Source organism: Episyrphus balteatus, chromosome 3 (genome assembly GCF_945859705.1).
Source record: "Episyrphus balteatus chromosome 3, idEpiBalt1.1, whole genome shotgun sequence".
In the NCBI taxonomy this organism is placed as follows: Eukaryota; Metazoa; Arthropoda; class Insecta; order Diptera; family Syrphidae; genus Episyrphus; species Episyrphus balteatus.
The window spans coordinates 91362212-91388007 of record NC_079136.1 but is presented as its reverse complement, the minus strand read 5'-3'; the positions used below and the strand labels follow the sequence as shown (position 1 = coordinate 91388007).

Here is a 25796-nt window from a genome sequence, read left to right as displayed (position 1 = left end):
TATTCCCGTTAGAAAATCTGAAATGTCGTTTTTTAACAGTTTTTGAGGTTATGTTCTTGAACGTGTTGATTTATTTTAAATAAATTTGTGACAGTTTCTAAAAGAACTAAATGTTTTCTTTTAAAGCCCGTTTAAATCTTTTCAATATCTTTTTTCTACCTTGAGAAATCTTAAGTTGAAGTCAACTTATTTTGTTTATCTTCTCTATACAAAAAAATCGTATGTTTATTTTCATAGCAAATCTCGAATTGTTTTTTGTCAATCGCTTTCAAATTTTGAAATAACGTTTTATTTGCATTTTCGTAAATTCTTATATCGGCGAGGTTGGTAAATACGCTATAATACACAGTAGAGCGTGGCCAGGTCAAGTAATTATATTAAAAATCTAGTATGCAGAAAAATATAATTTTTTTCTTGTTGAAAACAATATTTAAAATATTTTTAATTACATAAACAGCTTTTTGTTACTTGTGTATGGCTAAAAATTATTAAAAACATCGATTTTTTCATTTTTGTGATCCCCTTGAAGATGTTTCTCAAAAAATAAATTATTTTGAGTACTTGACTCGTAGCACATAAATGTGAATGTCTCTGGTAATCGCAAACAGAAGCAGACCAAACTTTGCCAATATTAAGTATAGGCCTATGGCAAAATAATATAAAAAAATTATCGATATGATTTAATAAGTATTTTTTTAAATTAAGTTTAAAAATTAAATTTTTTTTTTTTGGCCATTTATCAAAGAAATTTTAATAACTCATATATAATTTTATAAATTTAATTTTTTTTTTGTGATACGTTTTACAACAACACTCAAATAAACAAAATAACATTAACAAAATTTTTCAAACAATTACCAAACGTGAAATATATAGGTACTCTCAAAGATTCCCATAAATTCCTCAAAATATTTTCGATTTCCGAGGTACTCATGTTTCGGAGCTTATTTTGAATACATAACCTGGATTATTTTGTAAGATTAATATGTTTTCATATGAGTTGACACTTCTAAATTATATTTTAATAGCAAAAATATTAATTTTTAACAAAAAAAAAAGTGATTTATCATAAGGGGACGACACACTGTGCGGCGTTTTTGTTTATTTTTCACGAGACTTTATTGAGATCTTTAAAAAATCCATAACTTATATTTCTTTAATACATTATCCTAGGCTAGAGTTGCCAGATATACTTGGATGTTATTAGTAATCAAGGTGAAAAATCCAGGTAATAATTTTTAATGCATTTTTCAGTATAAAAAAAAAAAATAAAATATAAAAACCCGGACGTATGACAACCCTATACCTAGACTGAAGCCCCAAAAACGGCCAATGACAAAAAAAAAAAAAACGGCGACACCGAAATCAAGTTTAAGTGACCAAACTCTGAACCTAGGTTTGGCATTTCTGAATATACCTACTCTAAGCTGAGCAACGAAGGTGAGTGAGGGCTGAGGGGGATATTTTGTTTTTCAATTCGAAAATTGTTTTCAAAAGTCCAAACTACTAGTTTGGGAAACCGCACAAGGTCTTGTTTGTATTTTGCTCCCTATAAACGTTTCCTAGATTTGAGCTCAACTCACACATACTGAGTCCAAAAAGTCTCCGTACAGCGGGCTAAATTTTATATTAACCCCTTGTAGTAATGTCACATGGGACATTTCTGTAACAAACCGAAAAAGATCGCCCAAAAGCTGTAAAAAACATATTTTTATTCTTTTAAAGCTTCTTACACAATCTTTAAGAATTGCTTTATTGAAATAATGCGCCATATTTCTAATAAATAGCACCAATAGTTTTAAATTGGCAGTTAATGTTGAAAGTTTGGCTTTTTTGGAAAACAAGCAAATTTATATAAAAACTACGAAATTCAAAAAAAAAAATTTTCGTGCATAAACTAACGGGGTTTTATTTTTGGATTTTAGGAATGCGCTTAAAAATAAATATTAGATAGCTTTTTGTTTGAATTTTTGCATTTATATACAAAAATAAATTATTTAAACTTTTTTTTTACTGCGTAAATTTCGAAATAACTAAGCAAATAATGAATTTATTGAATTTTTAAGAAATACGTGTTTTATTATAGCTAAAGCCCTTTCGATTGACATTATTAATTTTAAAATTTACGATGTTGGGTTACAAGAAGTTAAGCAGAAAGAAATTTAATAATTTTTCACCCGGTGTCGATCAGTTAGGATTGATGATGAGATGATGATGATTTTTTTTTTCGAACGGCGCAAGGCAAAGTATGACCTCTAACTGAGTTGGAAATCTGTTTTTCATTGATTGAAAATAAATAAATTCGTGTATGTATTGTACTAGAACATATTGAAGGAAACCTTAAATCATCACCTTAAAGCTGAAATCCGGTAGTAATTTCACATTCCAAGTCAAACAAACACACGTTTATTTTGACATCATTGATTCTTTAATTCCAATATTTATAACATTTGCAGCACACATTTTGTCTAATCTTCTTGTCTAATTGTCTTTTAAAAGTATGAAGGTTTTTTTTATAGATAAAAACAACTAAACAAAAATGGTTTAAGAATATCCATAACCGGGCAGAGATGTTTTTGATGTATTTTTAAGACTTTTATGTCGTGAATTGATTTCAGGTTTTTTTTATGTATAATAAAATAATATTTGATTTTCATTAAAAATGATGAAATAAACAAGGACTTTATTTTATTAAAGTATAAAAATCGATATACTTTCAAACTTAAAATTTATTCAGAAAATAAAAAAAATATTTCTAATGTACGGAGAATTTTTGGACTCAGTGTAGTTACCTAGGTACTTGTAGATTTTTTTAAATTTTTTTTTAAATTTTTAATAGTATGAAGGAAATTGCTCTATACTGGTTTCATGTCGAAAAAAAATTGAGTTTTTAATCAAAACCAACATTACGATGATGGAGAACTCCGAAAAAGTGGGTCTCGCAATTCTTTCCGTCCGTCTGTGAGTCCATCTATACACATTTCCACAGCCTTAACGGGTGGACGGATCTTGTTCAAATTTGGAACAGATGATTTTTATGGAATTCTGAAAGTTGTATTTTTTTGTTTTTTTTTTTTGTATCTCGCTTAGTAAGATTAGGTCTCCCATATACAAATTTTTCAATTTATACCAAATATCTCGAAAACGGCTCCAACGATTTTGATTAAACTTTGCAGACGTTATATTCAAAGCGATTGCAATAAAACTGCTTTTTTATTATTTTTTTTTTCAAAAAATTCAAATAATTTTTTTTTTTTCATTTTGCAAAATGTTGCCGTAAATGTCGGCTCTTCCCCAACATCATTTTTTTTTTAAATTTAAATAGAGCCAGCATTTAAAATCTACAAGTAAACAAACATAAAAGTGCTTTAAACTGCAAGAGCAAGTACATTCTTCATTTTTTATTTGTCTTCATTTTATTGAAATGTGGGACAAAGTTGTTTTTTTTTATAAGGATTTCTTATTATTTTTATAGAGAAAATCTTATTAAAATTCGAGTGAAAAGTTCATTTTGTTTGCAACTTGGCACTAGAACAAAAATCGCGCTAAATATTTATATAGCAGGGTGGTTCAGGTGTTAAGGTGGGCGACTAATGATTTGAAGTCTCCAGTTCGATTCCCGACCTGGTCGTGTTTTTTTTTCTTTTCAAAACCCTACAAGGGCAGATTTTAAAACAATAAGGAAAATCCTTCTTGGATGAAAACTATAGAGAAATCTTATTGTTTTTGTTCCATTTTATGTGGGATATTTTTCTCTGTGTATTAGAAACTTATAGTCTAGTCCCCAAATGAGATAATTTCGCAAATTAGGTCAGTTCGAATTTCAATACATTGATTAAAGCTCAAGACCTTTTATCAATCAGATCTAAAGAGACAGATTAGAGTATGGAGGACGAATCGTTTTATAAATAATAATAATTTTCATATGCAACTGTCAGTTGAAAAGTTCAAATTGATTACGATTCAATCAAATGTTAATATGTTAAAAAAAATGTCCCACAATTTAATTGTTTTAACCCCAATTTAATTTGTATACATATACACATTTATGCGTATTAACGCTTATAATAAATTAACAATACAAAAGTTTGGAAATATTGATTTGATTTTCCCAGATTGTTTAATAGTTCACAATTACGCAATAAATGTTTTGTCTCTACTAACATTTTACTTACATAGGTATGTGAATTTTTCTATAAATTTTGTAAAAAAAAAACACATTTTCCAATTCAGCCTTCATTTGTGCACCAGTAATTTATGTAACAATTTCAGCCTTCAAAATGTTTACTCACCTGAAAAAAGTAAAAAAAAATCATGGGTTATTTTATATGTATGTATGTAATGTACATTTATGAATATTGTAAAAATAGTTCATAGCTTAAATCGATCTCAATTAAATCTTTATTTTTAATTGGAAGAAAATAATTTTGTAATGAGAGTAAGTTTTTTTGCATTTGATTTTGTAATTTATTAAAAAAAAATTTTATTTTAATCCATACCAACAATAATGCCTTAAATTAGTGTGAAATTTGTATATAACGTTCTATGTTTTTTTTTTTTTACAAGCGGTTCATTGAGGGTTTTTGTTTTTATTTAATTTCATTTTTATTTTCGAGCAAAATTCTATAGATAAATGCTGTTTTATATAATGAAATTTGTGGTTTCATAATCCTCGAATATACCAGTAGAAGAGGAAATGAGTTAAAAGGAAAATAAGAATTAATTGTAAAGAAAAACTAGTAAAATTAAGATTTTTTTTGTCGAAAAATGAATTTTAGTACAGAATCAAAAAAAAAAAAATCGAAAAATGGAGAATGCCGAAAAAGTGTGTTTTTTTTGTTACCAAAACTTACGTAGGTAAATAAAAACTCAAATAGAAAAGTTCATTTTTTTTTCAAAGAAGACTTTAAGGATTTTGATTAAATTTTTGTGTGTAGTATTACACAGAAGAGCCAACTTTTTCAATAAGAAAAATATTCCTTGTACCCTTATTAACGCTACCTGCCTTTCATTTCTCGTAAATGATAGAGCCGATTTCAACCAATTTTTACTTGCGATATAGGTACCTACTATATATCAAGTTATGCATTCGTACAAAAAAAAAAAGTTGAGATAACATTTTTCCATGACATTACGATGATAGACAATGCCAAAAAAGTGGGTCCCGGAAGTCCGTCTGTCCGTCTGTCCGTCTGTCTGTCAGTCTGTCAGTCTGTCAGTCTGTCAGTCTGTCAGTCTGTCAGTCTGTCAGTCTGTCAGTCTGTCAGTCTGTCAGTCTGTCAGTCTGTCAGTCTGTCAGTCTGTCAGTCTGTCAGTCTGTCAGTCTGTCAGTCTGTCAGTCTGTCAGTCTGTCAGTCTGTCAGTCTGTCAGTCTGTCAGTCTGTCAGTCTGTCAGTCTGTCAGTCTGTCAGTCTGTCAGTCTGTCAGTCTGTCAGTCTGTCAGTCTGTCAGTCTGTCAGTCTGTCAGTCTGTCAGTCTGTCAGTCTGTCAGTCTGTCAGTCTGTCAGTCTGTCAGTCTGTCAGTCTGTCAGTCTGTCAGTCTGTCAGTCTGTCAGTCTGTCAGTCTGTCAGTCTGTCAGTCTGTCAGTCTGTCAGTCTGTCAGTCTGTCAGTCTGTCAGTCTGTCAGTCTGTCAGTCTGTCAGTCTGTCAGTCTGTCAGTCTGTCAGTCTGTCAGTCTGTCAGTCTGTCAGTCTGTCAGTCTGTCAGTCTGTCAGTCTGTCAGTCTGTCAGTCTGTCAGTCTGTCAGTCTGTCAGTCTGTCAGTCTGTCAGTCTGTCAGTCTGTCAGTCTGTCAGTCTGTCAGTCTGTCAGTCTGTCAGTCTGTCAGTCTGTCAGTCTGTAAGTCTGTCAGTCTGTCAGTCTGTCAGTCTGTCAGTCTGTCAGTCTGTCAGTCTGTCAGTCTGTCAGTCTGTCAGTCTGTCAGTCTGTCAGTCTGTCAGTCTGTCAGTCTGTCAGTCTGTCAGTCTGTCAGTCTGTCAGTCTGTCAGTCTGTCAGTCTGTCAGTCTGTCAGTCTGTCAGTCTGTCAGTCTGTCAGTCTGTCAGTCTGTCAGTCTGTCAGTCTGTCAGTCTGTCTGTCTGTCTGTATAAGGAACTAGAGCCTAAACGGATGGACCGGTTGACTCCAAACTTGCTATGTAGCAGTTTTTGGAGGCTCTCCAGAGGAGTTTTTGGAATTAATTTTTTTGGACCAAAAATAACGGTACCTGTCATACAAAAATTTCGGAAAAGTTTAATTTCACAAAAACGGCTTCAACGATTTTGTTAAAAAAATTCAAGTGTTAGTTTTTTAACAAGGTCTATCTTTCGAAGAAAAAAATTTTTTTTTGAAAATCATTATTAACGGTACCTGCCTTAGGACCGCTTTTTTCAAATCGAATTTTCTGCAAAACTACTTATTGTATTTCAAGGAAATTTTTTATACAAAAGCATTTATATAATTTAAACATAAGCCAAAAATAAAATTTTGAAAAAAATAATTTTTGGATTTTTAAAAAAATTTTGAAAATTTTTTTTTGAAAAATCAATTTTTTGAAAACGGGACATTGAATTTTTTTGAAATTTTGTTTTTAGATGTTGATTAGTGATTTCTACAAAATGGCATACCAATTTTATTTTTAAACTTTTTTTTCAAAAAATTATTTATAAAAAATTAGTTTTTTAAAAAACGGCTCTAACGATTTTGAAAATTTTTTTTCTAAAAATGCACCTTTATATATCAAATAAAACTGCATACTTGTTTTGTGGGGCGATTTGATTTCAGATATTGTTTTATTTTTTTGAAAAATTAATTTTATTTTTTTTTGTTTTTTATATACCAACATTTCCCAAGTTTCTATATAAAAAGTCTTAAAAATTTAATCAACTTGAACTCTAAGAGCAAGTTCGTGCGACCCAGTCGTGCATTTTATTTTTAAGGTATACAGAATCTTTAAAGAATCATTATATAATTTTCAAAAACCACATTTGCGTTCATGAATTTTATCGAAATGCTGATTGATATTTTGACAAAAATGGCATACCAATTTTTTTTTTTTATGTTAGAAAAATTTTGCATAAAAAATATTTTTTTTTTGTCAAACTTAAGATTTTCAATTTTTTTTTTCTTAAAATTTCTTTTTATTCAAGAAATCAAATGGCATACTTCGTTTTTTGGTAAAGATCATTTAAAACGGTTTTTATAATATTTTTTATATTTTTTTCATTACATATAAAATTCTTTAAAAAAAATTATATTAAATTTTTTTCTAATTTTGTTTCATAAAAAAGCTTTAACAATAGAGTTGCTTTTATCAGAGGAGTAAGTCTGATACGTGCATTTTATTTTAATTGATATGACCCAATGAACGTACCCAAGTTTTTTGGACAAAAAATGAAAAAAAGAGCTTTAGGTTCGTGACAGACCATTTGTCCCAGAAAAAAAAACTCGTTAAGGGCTAAGATCGCCAAAGACTGGAAAATTCATTTTTTGGATTTGATACTTTTGTCACAAAATTTAGGATGTTCTTTGGGTCAAAATTTCTATGAACAAGTATGCAAAAATCAGTGCTACCCAATTTGAGGTACGGCATTCCTATAAAAAAGCGTCGTCAAAACGACTATACTTACGACCCAAATGCAATACAATAAGACAAGTCATAACACCGAATATTTGGCCAACGATGTGCATCTATCTTACTCCTACACATATGTTATATAATTTATTCTATACAAATAATGTTTATTAGTATTCAAGTATTTACTATAAAATGTCAATTTATAGATTATCTACCATAACAATTGCCTCTTAAATTGTTACACGTCAAAGAAATAATTTACATACTAAAATCAATTCCTTTACTTCCGGCTATTTCATTAAAATTCATATACCTACAAATCCTATGCTCAAATACCTTTAAAGGTCCCGTAACTTATTATTCTAACACATATTGTGTACATATACTCGTACAATATTATATTATTTAGGCATATGGTATAGTGGCAAACAATATGGCCAAAGGTCATTTTTATGCTTCCGTTTATTAGATCATTAAAGTTGTGTTAATTACTACTGTCTTTAATTGCTTTGCCATTGGTTACAACTTTCCGCAACAAAATTTCTAAATAATTAAGTCCAAACTAATTGATGTCATTGAGAAGTGCCTCTACGATTGTTTCGAAAAATATGTATAAAATATCAACTGAATTTCGCTCTAAAACAAAGTCAGTCCGAAACACTTAAATAACTTTTGCCATTGTTTAAAATAAACGAAGGAACAGCTAAATCTTCAATCCCCCCCCTTCAGCCCATTTGCCACTTTCTTACCATCAATTTTAACATTCATCACAGCCCGCTGGTTTATTTCTTTACAAGCCAAGTCAACCACCTTGCACTAAACCACTCCCAGGTCCGTTTAAAAACTCATCAACAATCCACCCGCTTCCCCCTTCGTCATTTTCTAGGTCCTTTACCGTGTTCTACCCTCACACACAATTTTTTCATGTGTGGGGCTGCGGATGGATACAAACCTTGTGTTCTGGTACTGTACTCTGTTCGACTTGATGAGGATGACAACAACGAACTAATTCGTTCGTCGTGTCCTTGCTTATAGGTGTGGGAAAATCAATTTCTAACACACAAATAGAGCAAACGAAACAAACGAACCGACTACTGATGGAATAGAGACGTATACCTACAATACTATACACAAAAAAAGGCAAAAGCCAAATACACATACTGACTGACTCAGGCCACCTCCAACATTTTATTTTTTTTTTTAGGTGAATCTATATCTACAAACGGACATACGGTCGGGCCGATATTGATTTTTTTTCTTCATTTTTGTTTTTTCTTACACTAGTATGAGTAAGATTCTAGGACGGTATTTTAACGACACCAACTATATAAACAGGACGAAAATGAGGCTAAAAGGGAATGGTAATATAAAAATAGGAGAGCGCGTTAACAAACAAAAAATCTTGGGAAAAAATAAACTTACTACACCTCAAATAGAAAATAAAAGTTTAACAACGCATTCTTAGACGTCAGACATATATGGTTGCCAGGCTAGGCAAACTTTTGTCGCTTACAATGAAAAATCGTTTTGTGTTTTTTACCTGACTATTGATGTGTTCTATCTATGTTCATCTGTGAGATCATGGCTCTTAAGCTACATATTGCAATTTGACAAATGAGGTAACGTGAGAGGCGTCTTGGTTACCTGCTGGTTATTGGCTATAATACATCGCATAACTTCGCATAAATAAAAAATTGTTCGTCTTTTTCCAATGTATGAACTCATCTTTTTTTTAAATAATTGGACGATTGTTGACTTATTGGTCATTGGAAGATGTTCTTACCAAACACATTGTCCAATTTTTAATTGGGTAATAATTTTGTATTCGGTATTGAGAAACAATATTTAATCAGGAATTATTTTTATTTTTAATTTCTTGAAAACGACGAAACATTTTCGCATCCGGTTTTCTGTTTTTGACTAAATACTAATGAGAGAATTGAAAACAACTTTAATACTCAATTATATAAAATTAAAAAAAAAAATTAGTCAGAATTTGTTTTTTTTTTTTTTTCAAAATTTTGAAATTTAAAATAAATTTTTCACAAATTATTCCTTAAAATAGCTTTATATAAAAAGGAAAAATGTATTGGCTTTATAAAAGGTATAGGACGACATTTTTAATAATTTTTTTTTCAAGCGATTTTTTTTCCTGTATCAACCCAACTTCTAAATAAGTCTAACAATTTTTTTCTGTCTAAAGCCTTCCAACTCAATTAGGTACAGATTTTACTATATATCTCTTCGAAAAAAACACCCTTTCACCTAAATTTTTTTATGAAAACTCTTTATTCTTGCTTTTAATCCCAAAATCAATTTTTTCACCAAATTTCATTAGGGTGGCCCATAGTTTTTGTTTACACTAAAAAAAAAATACCCTTTACCACGATATTCTTATCTCAAAAGTAACATAATTGCTGAGTTTCAATAGGGTACCATTAATACTACTCTTGTTATACTCATTTTTTCAAAAATACCCATATTTTCTATACACCTAAAAAAACACCCTTTCATATGAAAAAATGTATGCACTTGTTTTATTCGTAATTCCTATGGGAAAGACAACATTTTTAATAAATTTCGTAAGGGTACCATTTATACCACTGATTTTATCGGACTTTTCGCGGATTTTCGCTATTTCCCAAAAAAAAAAAAACACCCTTCAACCTAAAATATTTGTATAGACTGCTTAAATTCTTGGTTTCTGTTATAAAAGAAACATTTTTACCAATTTTCATTGGTGTAACAATTTTTTCCCACTTTTTGTGGTCATATTTCCGAATTTCATCATTTCTTAAAAAAAACACCCTTTCACTCAAAATATTTTTGTATACTTTATAGATTCTTAATTCTTATTACAAACAAAACTTTTTTACCAAGTTTTAAAAATTAATAAAATTTAAGTCAGCTGTTATAATACCTTTCTCACACATAACTCAACTCATAAAAAAAAAAACACCCTTTCATCAAAAATATTTTTAAAAACTTTATGAATCCTTTCTCCCTGCTTTATCTTAAACCTTCATCCCGAATTTCATCAGTGTAACATGTTTTTCACATTGGTTTCGGTTATATTTTACCTGTTGAGGTCAAAAAACAAGCACCCTTGTTTTTAATCGGCGATAACTTTTCTTAGAGTAATCGAATTGACTTTAGTTTTATGTCATTAGATTCAGCATCAAAAAATACCTTAAAAACATGTGTCATATGATGATATTTCACAAACAATTTTGTTCAGTATATTTTTGACTTTCGCCCCCTCCCTCTTCCGCGAAAAAACACCCTTCTTTTTTGTATAGACTTTTTTATCCTTGGTTCTTATCCCAAAAGCAAACTTTTTGCCAAGTTTAATGAGTGTAACAATTTTTTCTTTTTTAAATGCTTATTTTACCTGTACTATAAGGAGAAGTGAAAATTAATTATTTTGATATTTGCAATTAAAAGGTGCTACACCAGTTCACAAGCAGTTTCTCAAAATATTATTTATCGAATTCAATCTTTAGAGGTGCCCCAGAATTTTTTAGTTTTACAAATCCTTTTCAATTAAAAAAAAATCACACTTTCTTAAAACTTTAAACTCTAAAAGTTCTCCATACAATGAACCTTCACCTGAGTTTAGGATACGTGTCTTCCATAATTCCTCTCTTGAATATGCTTTATGCCTGTGAACATGAACATTATCTTAAGCGGAACAATGAGTTTGTTTTTGGGAAATGGGCTTCAAAAGGAATCAAACCGTTTGAAAAGGATTGTAGAACAAATCCCTACGGTTTAAGCAACTTTCGGGAAAAACACCACCTTCAACCTTGGCGTCTGGGGCTCATAGAACAATAAGGAAGTTCATGCCACACAAATAAAGTTTCTTCCATACCAAACCCAAAATATCAATTCGTGTTGCAAAACAATTTACACTCATTAAGCATGGAAACTTCTTTCTCCAAAACAAAGTGTTAGCAAAATTTAAGGTTGATCTTACTTCAAAAAAGATACAACTAAGTGCCTAAATTAATACACATTTTTGTATATTTCATTAAACTGAACATTTATTAATACAAATTATAACTTTTTCTTTCTCTCAAATTCGAAAAAAAAAAACAAAATAAAATAATTTTTATTTATTTCTTCTTAAGCTTAATTTATAATGATTCTCCGATTCCGCCAATGGCGTCAGTTGCTCCTTTAAGAACACCAGCATCAATATCTTGATCTGCTACTTTAACATCTTGAGCATTTACTTGGTAAAGTGCAAGAACAATAGCGAGCACAACAGAAATTAGGAAATAACGCATTTTGTACTTATTTTTTTTTTTAATAAAATATATAAACTCTATGAAAAGCAATGTTTAACTGTTGATGTTGCAAGTATTTTGACTCCTTTTATACCAAAAAAGTTTTGTTTGTTATTTACAGATAAGAAAACAAACTAAACGCTTTGGAAAGAAAACAAGCCTTGGTATACTCTACTCAATAAATTTTCATATGCATAGTTATGTATTGATGTTTAGCCTCTGGTCTCAATGCTAAAACTACTCGTAATTAAAACAATAGATTGTTGACAAGTTAACAAATTCAAATATTTTGAATTACGCCGGATTTTTGAATACCTAATAGAGTTATTTAAAAATAAAATAACTATTTGATGCCTAAGAGTTTGTAACTTTGGTTGAATTTCACTTTTCATGAGAAGAAAGTTTAGAATAAAATCACGCTTACATTTTTCGTCTATCTGGGTAACGCAGTTGTTTTTCATACAAAATTGCTTTCCCAGAGCCTCAAGCTCATGATATAAAGAGGAGTTCCTCATAAAATCACATATTCTTTATTCCAGTCCAGGCAAATTCTTATTTTACGTTATAGTTCAAGAGCCCAACCGATTTTTATGTCCTGAACGCCTAGACGGTTCTCTTATGTTTACAGAATGTTTCTTTATGAAATAAAGATTCTAAAAAGTTCCCGGTGCCTGGTTACATCCTGCCGAAAGACCATGGTACCGTCGAGTGGCGGAGTGCACAGTCTTTCAAGCTGTATGACCAGTCAATTTAAAGCCCATAAAATCTGAACCCGTCTAAATTAAATAAAGTAAATAATACATTAAATTTCCGCCCACTGACACGCCTACTTTTTGAAAAAAAAAAAACTTATTTATGTACCAAAACTTATAAAAATCAAGTTTTCCAACCTAAAAAGTATAATTTTTATAGAATATTTTGCAGAAACGGTTTCATGTAAGTGTTTACCAAATGATTTGTCATCAAAATGTGTTTCAAAAACGCCAATGTTGTCAAAACAAAATCTTGTCGGAAGACCATTGAATCTTCGATCGTATCGGGAAAGCGCACAATTGTTGAAACTGTTTGGGAAGTCGTATTGAACCTATAAAATCTAAAGTATTCAACCCAATTAATTAATTTTTTTTTTTTAAACTAATAAATGACAGTATAGACTATAGAGTATCGTCACAATAAATTTCAACCTCCTGGCACGCCCACTTTTTGAAATAAACCTCATATTATCATCAAAATTAATAAAAAATTGAGTTGCTAGCTTCAAAATTTTTAAGCTGTTTTGACTTAAATCTTTTTGTGCCACCTTTTTCTATGAAAATAATGATAAAATAAAAAAAAAAAAATAGATAATGTTTTTTTTTTTTAAGAATTCTTCAATAGAGTGTGTTTGAGTCGCTCGCTTTTTGAGGTTGTGGTGGTGATAGTCATTTCAAAATGCACTTCTTATATGCAACACGAATGAGTTGAAAACCATAATAAGTTTAAAATTGTAGTTTGACTGTCGTAGGTCAACGCAAATTCAATTAGGTATTGTTAAGTTCAGTTTTTGTCTATTTTATTTGATTTTCTTATGTTTTGTTATAAACATTAGACTGATTCAAAAAAAAAAATGTTTTGGCTTCACATATCATTTTATATAACTCTCAAACCCCTTATACTATCATATTAGATTTCTTCAATAAATTCGAATTATTCATTTTTTCAACTAAAAATTATTTTAATAAATTTTTCGCGTCGTTTTTTTTTTCATTCTATAAATGCAATTTTCTAGAGCGTTCAATTTTATACAAGAAAATGATTAAATCTAGCCTTTTTGATGAACCGTTAAAAAGTTATAAGATTCCAAACTCAAAAACACAATCTTTCCAATGTAAATCATATGGGAAATAAAAATTTGCGATGCGGCGCGCCGCGGGCGGTACTTAATGTTAATATTAAGGGCTGAAACTTTCACAGTATTTTTTTATCGTCATTTCCAACAATATTTTCGGTAATTCTTTTGAATCAGTCTAATAAACATATAGTCTAAGATCCCGCCTAGGACGACCTACCCTCATCGTTATATCAGTTGAGAGTTTTACATGGGTTGCCTGGTGACATTCTGTCATGGCATAGGGTTGCCACGCTTTAAAGTTCATTTGTTTAGTTTTTTTTCGACAACGCCGCCACCGCCACCCGCCGCCCTGCTTATATGGTAAGTCTTAGGGGTTTAAAACAAATATTATGTCAGAGAAAATTATATAAAAAATATTTATATAGTATATTATATAAATACTAGCTGACCCGGCGGACTTCGTTCCGCCATTTCTTGTATTTATTTCTAATTTTCGACTCTGTAATTAGTTAATTTTCAAATGAGAAAGAGGATCAAAGCTTGAAAAGTTCATAAAATGAGTTTAAAAATGTTAACTTTTGAACCTTTAGCAAAAGTGGCCTATGCAAAATACTTAGGCATGCGCATAACTAAAACCTATATTTTCTATTAGTTTGAGATTTTTTGCAGGCTTTTAAAAATTCAAAAAAATTAAAAAAACTACTCAAAAATGTTCCTAAAAATTAGTTGTTTTTCAAAAACTCATATTTCAAAATGAAGTGCCTATGAAAAAAATCCGTTTGAGACACCTAATTTTTTTTTAAGTATCGTTCCAATGGTGTAACTCTTATTTCTGTAAAAAAATTTCCCTACCTGTAATAAGACTTTTGTCGAAGGTCTACCACATGTTTTCACTGCAAAATACCCTTCTTATATATCCTATAAATTTTAGATTTTTCGCAGACTTTTAAAAATTCCAAAAAATAAAAGACTACTCAAAAATGTATCTAAAAATTAGGTTGTTTTTCAAAATTTTTTATTTCAAAATACAGGGCCTATGAAAAATTCCGTTTTAGACCCCTAATTTTTTTTTTTAATATCTTTCTCATAGTGTTTATCAAATTTCTGTGCAAAATTTTGCGTACCTGTAATTAGTCTTTTGTCGAAGGTCTATGACTGCAAAAAAACATTCACATCTTGATTTTTTTTTGCCTTAAACCTTCTCCTCTTATGCCTCTTTAATTTAAAAAAAAAAAATTAAGAAAATTAGTCAGTCGGTGTGGCCGGTTAGCGAACGTACACAAAACCAAACTTTAATATATATAATCGATTTTTATATTCAGGATTTTTAAAAATATTATGTAGGTAGGGTTAACACAGGTGAATTTAGAGAAAGGTCAAAAAGCTGTTTCTTTAACAAAAAGTGATAGAAAAAAGAATGACACTGGAATCGATAAATATTGTTAATACATAGAAGTCACATATACAAACAAAAAATTTAAAAAATCTGTAACTCGAGATATGGGCGTTTAAAAGACCAAACCGTGAAATTCGATGGTATTTGAAATTCAAAAGGTATTTGAAATAATGTTTACGTTATTAGAGAGCAAAAACAAAATAACTTGACACGTATCTCCCAAATTTTTGATTTAACTTATTTTTTTTGCTTCTTTGTTTTTTAGAATAGTTACAGATTTTTACATACACTGTTTAACAAAAAAAAAAAAAACGAAATTTAAAAATATTTTTCTCCTTTCCTTATACGTTTTGTATGGAATATATTTAAACTGCATCCTTTGTTCTTTCAAAATACCTCCAAAATATGGGTTTTGGGACAAAAACGGTTTTTTAGACCTTCAAACATTGCAAATACTCTAGATTTGTTAATTTCCAACCGATGCAATGTTTTAAGGCCTCAAAACCCGTTTTTTGTCCCTTAATCCAGATTTTGGAGGTATGTTGAAAAACAAAGTATGCAAATTTGGGAGATACGTGTCAAGTTATTTTGTTTTTGCTCTTTAATAACGTAAACATTAATTCAAATACCTTTCGTGCTGATTTTTGGTGAATTATTTCTCAAACATCGAATTTCATGGTTTTGACTTTTAAATGTCCAATGTCCATATCTCGAGTTTCGGATTTTTCACATTTTTTGCTTGTATGTGTGACTTTTGTAATGTGTCAAAAATATATATCGATTTCTTTAATTTCTTTAATTTTATTTTCTCTGACATAATAAAGTTGAACTTTTTTTCATTAAAATAAATCCAAGTTTTTTTCTATTTAATTTTTTTTTGTGCTTTAGGAATTAATTTGGTTTTATTTACCTACTCATTTTTTAACATTTTCAAAACACATTTTTCGTTTATTTACCCAATATTTTAGAGTACAAAAAATTGTTCCAATATTTTGATTATTTAATTGGAAATTCAACAAGTTATAATGTCAAACAAACAATGGAATTTTTTGAAAAGAGTTTTGGAAAAAATTCCATTTACTTCCCAAGTAACAATTTCAAACCTCGGTTACAAAATAACCAAAGTTATAAAATAACTGCAAATAACCGCGGTCATAAAGCGGCTATAAACGGGTTGCTAAAAGTCTGTAGTTAATTTTAGGTTAGAAAAAAAACCCAGTATTTTCGAAGGTTTGTTTTGGGTTAAAATTATACGTAAAATAAACTTTTAAGTCATAAATTAGTTTCAAAAATTCCATTTTTAAACCAAGGAAATATTTTGGCTATTTATTTACTTTTATAAAACCCAGGTTACATTCTTGTTATTTTTTCAACCCAATTTTTTTGGTTAAATTATAACCTCAGTTTGAAGTTGGTTTTAAAATAACCAAATTTCTTCAAAAGTTTCAGAAAAGTATTTTAATAACTCGTTTTTGACACAAAGTCATAAATAAGTTTTTAAATAACTTCTAGATTTGTGTTTTAAGGGTTAAAAAATAACCAAATTTTGACTCCAAGTCTGAAGTAAGTATTTTAATAACTTTTTTTTCGCACAAAAAGTTGTTTTTAGGTTAGAATTTAACCAAATCTGATCTCAAAGTTTTAAATAAGTATTTTAATAACTCTTTTTTTACCCAAAAAGTTATTTATTGGTTATAAATTAACCAAATTTTATCTATAGTTTGAAACGAGTTTTTAAATTACTCACTTTAAGATGGAAGTTGTTTATTGGTTTAAAATTAACCCATTATAAATCCTAAGTTTAAAGTAAGTTTCTAATTAACTTCTTTATTTGTCTTTTATGGGCTAAAAAATAACCAAATTTTCATTACAAGTTTCAAGTAAGTATTTAAATAACTCCTTTTTTACACAAAAAGCTATTTATAGACTAGAAATTAACCAAATTTGACCTGCAGTTTGAAACGAGATTTTAAATTACTGACTTTTTACCATTAAAGTTGTTTAGTGGTTTAAAATTAACCCATTATAAATCCTAAGTTTAAAGAAAGTTTCTAATTAACTTCTTTATTTGTCTTTTATGGGCTAAAAAATAACCAGATTTTCATTACAAGTTTCAAGTAAGTATTTAAATAACTCCTTTTTTACACAAAAAGCTATTTATAAACTAGAAATTAACCAAATTTGACCTTAAGTGTGAAACGAGATTTTAAATTACTGACTTTTTACCATGAAAGTTGTTTATTGGTTTAAAATTAACCCATTATAAATCCTAAGTTTAAAGTAAGTTTTTAAATAACTACTATAAGTACGTATAAGTTTTTAATCAACTCGTTATTTACCTTTTAACAACCCTGGTAATTTTTCAACTAAGTTCCAACCCAATTTCAACTAACCAACAACTCTCTACACATACACATTCACCATACTCGAGCGTCGCGCGTCGCCTATCATATTTTTGTCTCTCATTTTTCTCAGATCTCTCAGTATTCTTTTGTGGCTGGTGGTGACAAGTTATTGTGCGCGAAAGTTATTGTGAAAAAATATAAATTAAATTTAAAAAAATATCTATCTGTGAAAAATTATTAAGAGGTAAGTTATTTGTTTATAATTTATTTTAAATATTAAATATTGTTGTTTATGTTGAATCGGGCTTTTTTGGTCACTTCCTTTTATATGCAAATAAAAATCTTTATTTCATACTATTTTATTTTTTATTTTATTTGCATATAAAAGGAAGTGACCAAAAAAGCCCGATTCAACATAAACATTAATAGTTCAAATAATTGGTCAAATTATCATTAATTTAATTAATATTAAATATTGTTATTTGTTTATAATTTATTTTAAATATTGTTTAAAAAATAACTTCTGAGTTTGAAAAATATTGTCTGAGTTTAAAAAATAACTTCTGAGTTCGAAAAATATCGTCTGAGTTTGAAAAATAACTTCTGAGTTTGAAAAATATCTTCTGAGTTTGGAAAATAACTTCTGAGTTTGGAAAATAACTTCTGAGTTTGAAAAATAACTTCTGAGTTTGAAAAATATCTTCTGAGTTTGAAAAATAACTTCTGAGTTTGAAAAATATCTTCTGAGTTTGGAAAATAACTTCTGAGTTTGAAAAATATCTTCTGAGTTTGGAAAATAACTTCTGAGTTTGAAAAATAACTAATAATTGTTAGAATGGAGTTTGCAACATATCGACATGGCATTCCAGTTATCTATGGTTCAAGCTTAAAACAAAAACAAAATTTTTACGAAAAACCGTTCTATTCTAAATTTTTAAGCGTTTATAAATCAAATGAAGAAGAAAATTTGCCTAATTTTTATAACATAGAAAATATTTCCTCTAAATTTTTCAAAATAACTTTACCAAACACTGAATCTGTTTTTTTTTCCATTAGTACATTGTTAATCAAAATGTATTGTGTTGTGGAGACGCTCGAAGATGAAGGGAAGTTCGTGACGGCAGTTCCCAAAAATTGGGTCATCGATGGAACGAAGCTATTATGGCCAAAGTCGGAAAAATTGCAACACAGCATCGGATGATTGGCAAAGCATAGCATGCAAATTAATATTTGATGACATCGGTAAGATACAAGTTTAGCTACATCTTTTTTATTTTATTTTTATTAAGTTCACTTAGACCACTTTTCTCCAAGTAAAATTTTATTCGTATCTAAACTTAAAGCAGTTTATCCTGGGGGCCTATTTTTGACAGCTTAGTTACGTTAACTTTGATACACTTTAGGTCCCCTTTCATATACTTAAAGTAATCGCGATTATGACCTTTCAATATGTAAAAAAAAAGTTTTTTCCTCAAAAAATTACATATTAAAGGGTAATTTCCAACCATCTCCAACATTTTTTTGGAATATACTGAACGTAGGGATAAATAAAACTCTTAAACATTAAAAAAAATCCTATGTATTTCTCATATATCAGCAGCGTACTTGGCTTTAGAGCTTGACCTAATAAAAAAAAACACAACGAACGGTCTAATGTACACATATAGTGGAGTAACTAAAGCTCAAAAATTGGCAATATTAGGGAACCCGGCCGAACAGCTTAGATTTTGATGATCTTTTTTTCAAAGGTCGGTAATTAAAAATACTTTAAATTTGGCGGTGTTGTCGTTTTAATTTTTTACTTATTCAAATTTTTTAAATTTAATTGAAGATTTTTTTTTAAATTAATTTTTTTTTGAACACAACCAATTTTTTTTGCTTAAATTTCATAAAACAAATGATAGCAAAGATTCTCTAGGTTATTTAAGGAAAAAAAATATAAGGGAGTAAGGGACAATCTTCCATCGTTTAAGAGATAAATGCAATTTTCTCATAATCTGACTTCAAACACAAAAAAAAATTTTTGAAAACAACGGCAACACCTACAACATTTAAATATACATTTTTAAAAAGCTAAAAATTTAGTCATATTTGTAAAATTAAAATTAAGTTCATTGAATTAAGAGCTTTTGAAAGAATGGTATCTGAACTCAGATTTTTGAAAAAAAAAAATTATTGAAAAAATTTTAAGATGTCGTTTTTTAAACTTTTTCGTAATACCTATAAAATGCATTTATTTTCAAATTTTTCTGGCCACATTTATTACGATTTGAAATTATAAAAGAAAATGTCAATATGAATTACGGTTTATGAAAAAAATTAAAAAGTATTTCATTTTCGAAGAACTTTTTTTAATAGAAGTTTTGAAAAAAAATTTTACTTATTTGTTTTTTAAAGTTCAACATCTAAATATAAAGTAATTTTTTCTTCAGTCAATAGCCCTTATTGTTGAAAGTTAAATAGCAAAAATTTAAAGTTCTTATTTACCAAAGTCTTTGAGAAAATTAATTATTTCAAAGCAAAAATTCAGTTTTTATCAAAAAAAAACCCATTGAAATTGAAATTTTTTTCAAAAACTCTTGATTAAATTTAGTGGATTTAAATTTAGGAGATAAGAATGAGCTTCTGGCTTTTTAAAAATGTATTTTAAAATATTGTAGGTGTTGCCGTTGTTTTCAAAATATTTTTTTTGTGTTTAAAGTCAGATTATGAGAAAATTGCATTTATCTCTTAAACGATGGAAGATTGTCCCTTGCTCCCTCATATTTTTTTTTTCTTAAATAACCTAGAGAATCTTTTGCTATCATTTGTTTTATGAAATTTAAGCAAAAAAAAAATGGTTTTGTTCAAAAAAAATTTAATTGTAATTTTAAAAAACAATACGGCAACATCGGCAATTTTTAATCTATAGACTTTAAAGCATTTTTAATTACCTACGTTTGAAAAAAAATCGTCAAAATCAGAGCTGTTCGGCCGGTCTTAAGCCGCTTCACCTTTTGAACAAATATTTTCTTGTATCCCTTTCATGCCACTTATATTTACGACGAAACATGTATTTCCTTTTAAGGTTCCTGGGAGGAAGCAGTTCAGAAGGAAAAGGATGCCGAGTATTTGTCTTCTTCTGAAGAAAATACGGAAGAAGAGACCATCGACACCAATTCTTCGGAATACATGACAGATCTGAACAAATTGATGTCAACTTTGATTCCTAATTCTGGTAAGTTTAAAATTAAAAAATTATAAACATGGGAACAAAGTAACTAATTTTGTCATACTTACTTCTAATTTTCAAGACGTTTCCCCGTTCACCCCCCCAAATGAAGATGTTACCATCACTAATGTCATTTCCGAGTTATACACGCATGAAGGTAAAAAATGTATTTTAACACTAGTACCATTTTCAAAGTCGTTTTTAAACTCAAGCTTATCTTAGACTGGGGTTTATCCAATGTTATTTGAATAGGATAAACTCCAGTCCCTCTTAGTAACAGCTGAGATAGCATATAAGTTCTTTCACTAACCGTATTACTTTTTTTTTGTATTTTACTATAACTCTTATTTTAAATTGTTTATAGGCCCCAGCACCAGTACCCAATTCAAGGAACTGTCGTCCAAAATAGACGAAATTTTGGAAAGACAGCGTTCCACTGAGGTGAAGGTGCAGGCCATGCAAGGAATGCTGGAGGCATTCATGGCGAAGTCCGAAGTTTCGGTCAATTTGTTGGCGTCCAAAATTGGAAAAGACAATGCAGAGGAAGTGGATGAGGGACTGCAACTTGATGAAATTTTCCCACTTACCTCTGTCCAAAAAATTGAGGAAATGGAGGAAAAACTCCATCAAAATGGATTGTTAAAAAAAAAATTGGTAAGTACCAAAATATATGAAATATTTGAATTTATAAGATATCAATAGATTCTATATTGATTTCATTTTCATTTGTTACTTCTCTAAAAATATTAAGTTTATGTTGATAGTTTATTTTTATCCTGAAATCTTTGAATGCAATATGACACAGACCAATAAAATTGATTTTTCTTTAAATATTCTTAAACAAAGCCACTTATGCTTTTGATGTCGTCGCCCTAGTATTGGAGTGCCGTATACGCCAAATTGCATTTTTTGAACTAGGTATGCAGTCGTATGTTTTCGAAGTTGCTCTTTTCAAATCTGCTATCCGTTTTTTTCTATCTTTTTTCGTTGCCGAGATATTCACTATTGTTTTGACAAAAACAAGAAATTTTGGCATTTACGTCAAATTTTTCATGCAATGCAAGAAAATTTTGAGAATTGTTTTGACGTACGTTGTTTTTTTTTGACGTACGTGTTTATGAATAAAAGAAACTTCTGATTTTCATGGCGTATATGGCAAACTCATTTTGGACAAAAATTTAAATATTTTGAAAACTAAACGAATTGCAGATGTCCAATAACATGTATATAAAAGTCACATTTTAATTATATATCATACTAAAATATCAAAAAATACCAGCGGTTAGTTCTTTCGCAATTATCTTCCGAACATTTAAATGTGATTTCCCAAAAATGTAAAAATGGCGTATACGGCACTTCAATACTAGGGCGACGATGTGCTGAACTAGAATTCGAAATCAGAATCTTCCTGCCAGCCCTCGTTTTTGAGATACAGGTATTCCATTAGAAAATTAAAATAATAACCTGGAATATCTCATAAACGAGAGCTGGGACTGTGCCTACATCAGCTACATTTATTTCAACAAATGATTTTGACAACTTAGGTAAATAATTATGTCACACTTGTCGTCTCCTTTCTTTAGAGAGGTATTAAGCTTTGATTCAGAAAATTTAAAAGTTTAGGGGTCTGTGTCATATTGCACTCAAAGATGCGAAACTTAACACACTTTAAAGCACATTATTTTTAAAACATATTTTTGTTTTCTTTCAGGTCCGTAAGTTGGGCTCATATGGGGGGGTCAACGGAACGAAAACGATCCCCACTATATGCAAGTGCATTTTTACAGATGCACTACTGGCGGAACATTCTTGGCTGGGCACAAACGCCAAAAGCTTCAGCCAATACAAGTTTTTATATAAAACTATAATGGAAGCGGTCCGAACAAGGTTCCCCACTTACAGTGAAGCCGAGGGTGCTTCATTTTTCAAAGCTTTTTTAAAGCAAGCCCCATTTCGAATGGGAAAACCGTCCACGTAAGTTAAAAAAAAATTATAATCAACATTTAAGTTAACATTTTTCTCTTTACAGTTCCAACACCAGCTCCTCTGCCTCTGACGGGCAATCCACGACATAGGTTGTTTCATTTTTAGTTTTATTTTTAGTTTTATTTTTAGTTTTATTTTTAGTTTTAGTTTTAAATTCATTAAAAAATAATGTTTCACTTAACTTAAATTTCAGCGTTCTTATTTAAAATATTAAATTTTCAGCTGGGAAGAATCTTATGGTTTGCAGCATGTTGGTAAGCAAACATTTTAAAGGTTTTTTAAAATCTGTAAATAACCGGTTATAAAAAAGCCGTGAAATAACATTTTACAGATTTTATAAAAAACTATAAATAAACGGTTATAAAAAAACCGTCAAGTAACGTTTATTACAGGTTTTATAAGAACCTGTACGAAGTTATTTACAGGTTTTATAAAAACTGTAGGTAAACGGTTATAAAAAAACCGTCAAATAACGTTTATTATAGGTTTTATAAAAACCTGTACAACGTTTATTACGGGTTTTAAAAAAACTGGAGGAAAACGGTTATAAAAAAACCGTCAAATAACGTTTATTATAGGTTTTATAAAAACCTGTTCAACGTTTATTACGGGTTTTAAAAAAAACTGGAGGAAAACGGTTATAAAAAAACCGTCAAATAACGTTTATTACAGGTTTTATAAAAACCTATAGGTAAGAGGTTATAAAAAAAACCGTAAAATAACGTTTAAAACAGGTTTTATAAGAACTTGTTATATTACAGGTTTCAAAAAAACCTGTAATAACGTAAATTACAGGTTTTATAATAACCGTAGTAAAACGGTTATAAAAAAACCGTCAAATAACTCAGTACAGGTTTTTTTTTAAACTGTATAATAACGGTTTGTAAACGGTTATAAAATAGCCGTAAATGGTTTATTTCAAGTTCTTTTTTAACTTAAAATAAACAGTTATTTAATAACCGTAAAAATTAGGTTTTTAAAAACCCAGTATTTGTAGAAAAAAGTGGGTTTTTTAAAAACCCTATTTAGACGAAGTTAAAAAATAACTGACCATTTTCGGTTGTGGAGACGTTTCTGGAACGTCTTTAAGACGTTTTTTTAACGAGTTTTGTAACTTATCCGTTAAATAACCAGAGTTAATATCCGGTTTATTTTCCGCTTTTTAACCACAAAATGTTATTTGGGTTAACAAAATAAATAACAAACAATAATTTTTTGGTATAAAAGGAGTCAAATTATTTGAAACATTATCAGTTTAACATTGCTTTTCTTAAAGTTTGTATAAATTATTAAAAACAAAGTACAAGATGCGTTATTTCCTTATCTCTGTTGTGCTAGCTGTTGTTCTTGCACTTTACCAAGTAAATGCTCAACTAGAAGCAGTGCCGGATTAACCATGTCATGGGCCTCTAGGCAAAATAATTCTTGGGCCCTTTTCCTATGCTTTTTCAATATCATAAGCTATTTTTAAGTTAGGTTAGAAATTTGTGCAGGTAACTTACTAGAGACTAATCGGATATAATCTGGTGTCCTATCATGTCATTTTATAAATGTAAACTAAAAGTTTTGAAATAACTAATAAATATTGTAGTGATATCTCAACAAAAAAATTTAAGCAACTTGATGGTTCACAGATAATTTTTATTAACGATAAGTTATTAGAAAATATATTAGATTCAAAAGGTATAAGTAGGTATACCTATCCCGACTTTTCACGAGTCGATTTTAACCACATGATATGTCTCACGGCTTAAGTCGACTAGGTCGCGTGCGGCTTACGTTCACACGACTCGACTGACGCCAAAAAGCTTCGCCGCACGGCGAAAATCGACTCGTTATAAGTCGTCATTACGGTTTCATTATAAAACTGGAAAGAGAAATCATACGAAAAAGTTTCAATTTTGATTTTATTATTATTATAGACAAGGCAAATTACACAAAACAGAGATCCGCAGTTCCAAAGCCGGAACGAACATGGAACGGTTCTTTTTTCGGTCGGAACAAGTTCCTGGAACTAGTTCCGCGGAACTATCTAGAATTTTAGTTTTTTTTTCAGGAAAATGCATCAAAAAAAGAAATAGTATGATATTGAATATTTTTTCCTGATGGCCGTTTAAAGCGGCCAGAAAAACTTATGTCAGTTGAAACAAACTTAATCTACCTTTTAAAGCGGCCAGAAAAACGTATGTCGGTTGACACAAACTTAATCTACCTACTAGTTCCTGGAACTAGTTCCGCGGAACTATCTAGAATTTAAGTTTTTTTTTTCAATAAAATGCATCAAAATAAGAAATAGTATGAATTTGAATATTTTTTCCTGATCCTGGAACTGGAACTATTAATGTAGTTCCATGTCCGTGAGCATGATTCATAAGAAAGTAGTTGTGGTTTTGGTTTGTGAATTTTTGGCGCTCAACTCGTTCGCATCCATGTGTGTTGGCTTTGGATGAGAATTCTATGACATGCGTGTGTGTATTGTGTATTTCAAACAGAGACAGAGATATATTCGCATTCGTTTTGTTTCTTGTTCCTCTTCTTCTTTCTTTCTTTTGTGTGTGGCTGTGTCTGAACGATGGAACTGTTTAAATTAATTTTGGGGAACTAGTGGAACTAGTTCCGAGTGAGGAACTAGTTCCAGGAACTATTTGGCTCCGGAACTATCCATCACTAGTCTGAAACGCGTCCGAAATGCGTCCAAAACGCGTCTGAAACGCGTCCGAAACGCGTTTGAAACGCGTCTAAACGCGTCCAAAACGCATCTGAAACGCGCCTAAAACAAGCCTGAAACGAGCCAAAAACGCGTCTGAAACGCGTCCAAAACGCATCTGAAACGCTTCCAAAACGCATCTGAAACGCGTCAAAAACGCATCTGAAACGTCCATGCGTCTGAAACGCGTCCGAAACGCGCCTGAAACGCGTCTGAAACGCGTCCAAAACGCGTCTGAAACGCGTCCATGCGTCTGAAACGCGTCCGAAACGCGTCTGAAACACGTCTGAAACGCGTCCAAAACGCGTCTGAAACGCGTCCAAAACGCATCTGAAACGCGTCAGAAACGCGTCGAAAACGCGTCAGAAACGCGTCGAAAACGCGTCTGAAACGCGTCTGAAACGCGTCCAAAACGCATCAGAAACGCGCCCAAAACGCGTCCAAAACGCGTGTGAATCGCGTCCGCGTCCAACACGC

The 25796-nt window shown here is 30.2% G+C and overlaps 2 protein-coding genes across 3 annotated transcripts in view; one reads left to right on the top strand and one right to left on the bottom strand.

Moving 5' to 3' along the window:
* The window catches only part of LOC129917201 (protein tipE), a 116322-nt gene that overhangs the window by 46285 nt on the left and 44241 nt on the right, over nt 1-25796 (bottom strand). Inside the window, exon 2 of one of the 2 annotated variants that reach the window (XM_055997599.1) lies at nt 4178-4292. The exons of the other annotated variant lie outside the window; for it this stretch is intronic. Coding sequence (XP_055853574.1) covers nt 4289-4292 — 4 coding nt within the window. The 3' untranslated portion in view covers nt 4178-4288. Of the gene's footprint in view, nt 1-4177; nt 4293-25796 lie in introns of those variants that run through there. 2 annotated transcript variants of the gene reach the window in all.
* Nucleotides 17276-21167, top strand: LOC129917204 (uncharacterized). Its single transcript, XM_055997601.1, has 4 exons — nt 17276-17659; nt 18472-18657; nt 20483-20632; nt 20709-21167. The coding sequence occupies exons 2-4, from the start codon at nt 18561-18563 to the stop codon at nt 20846-20848; spliced, it is 387 nt and encodes a 128-aa protein (XP_055853576.1). The 5' UTR covers nt 17276-17659; nt 18472-18560; the 3' UTR covers nt 20849-21167.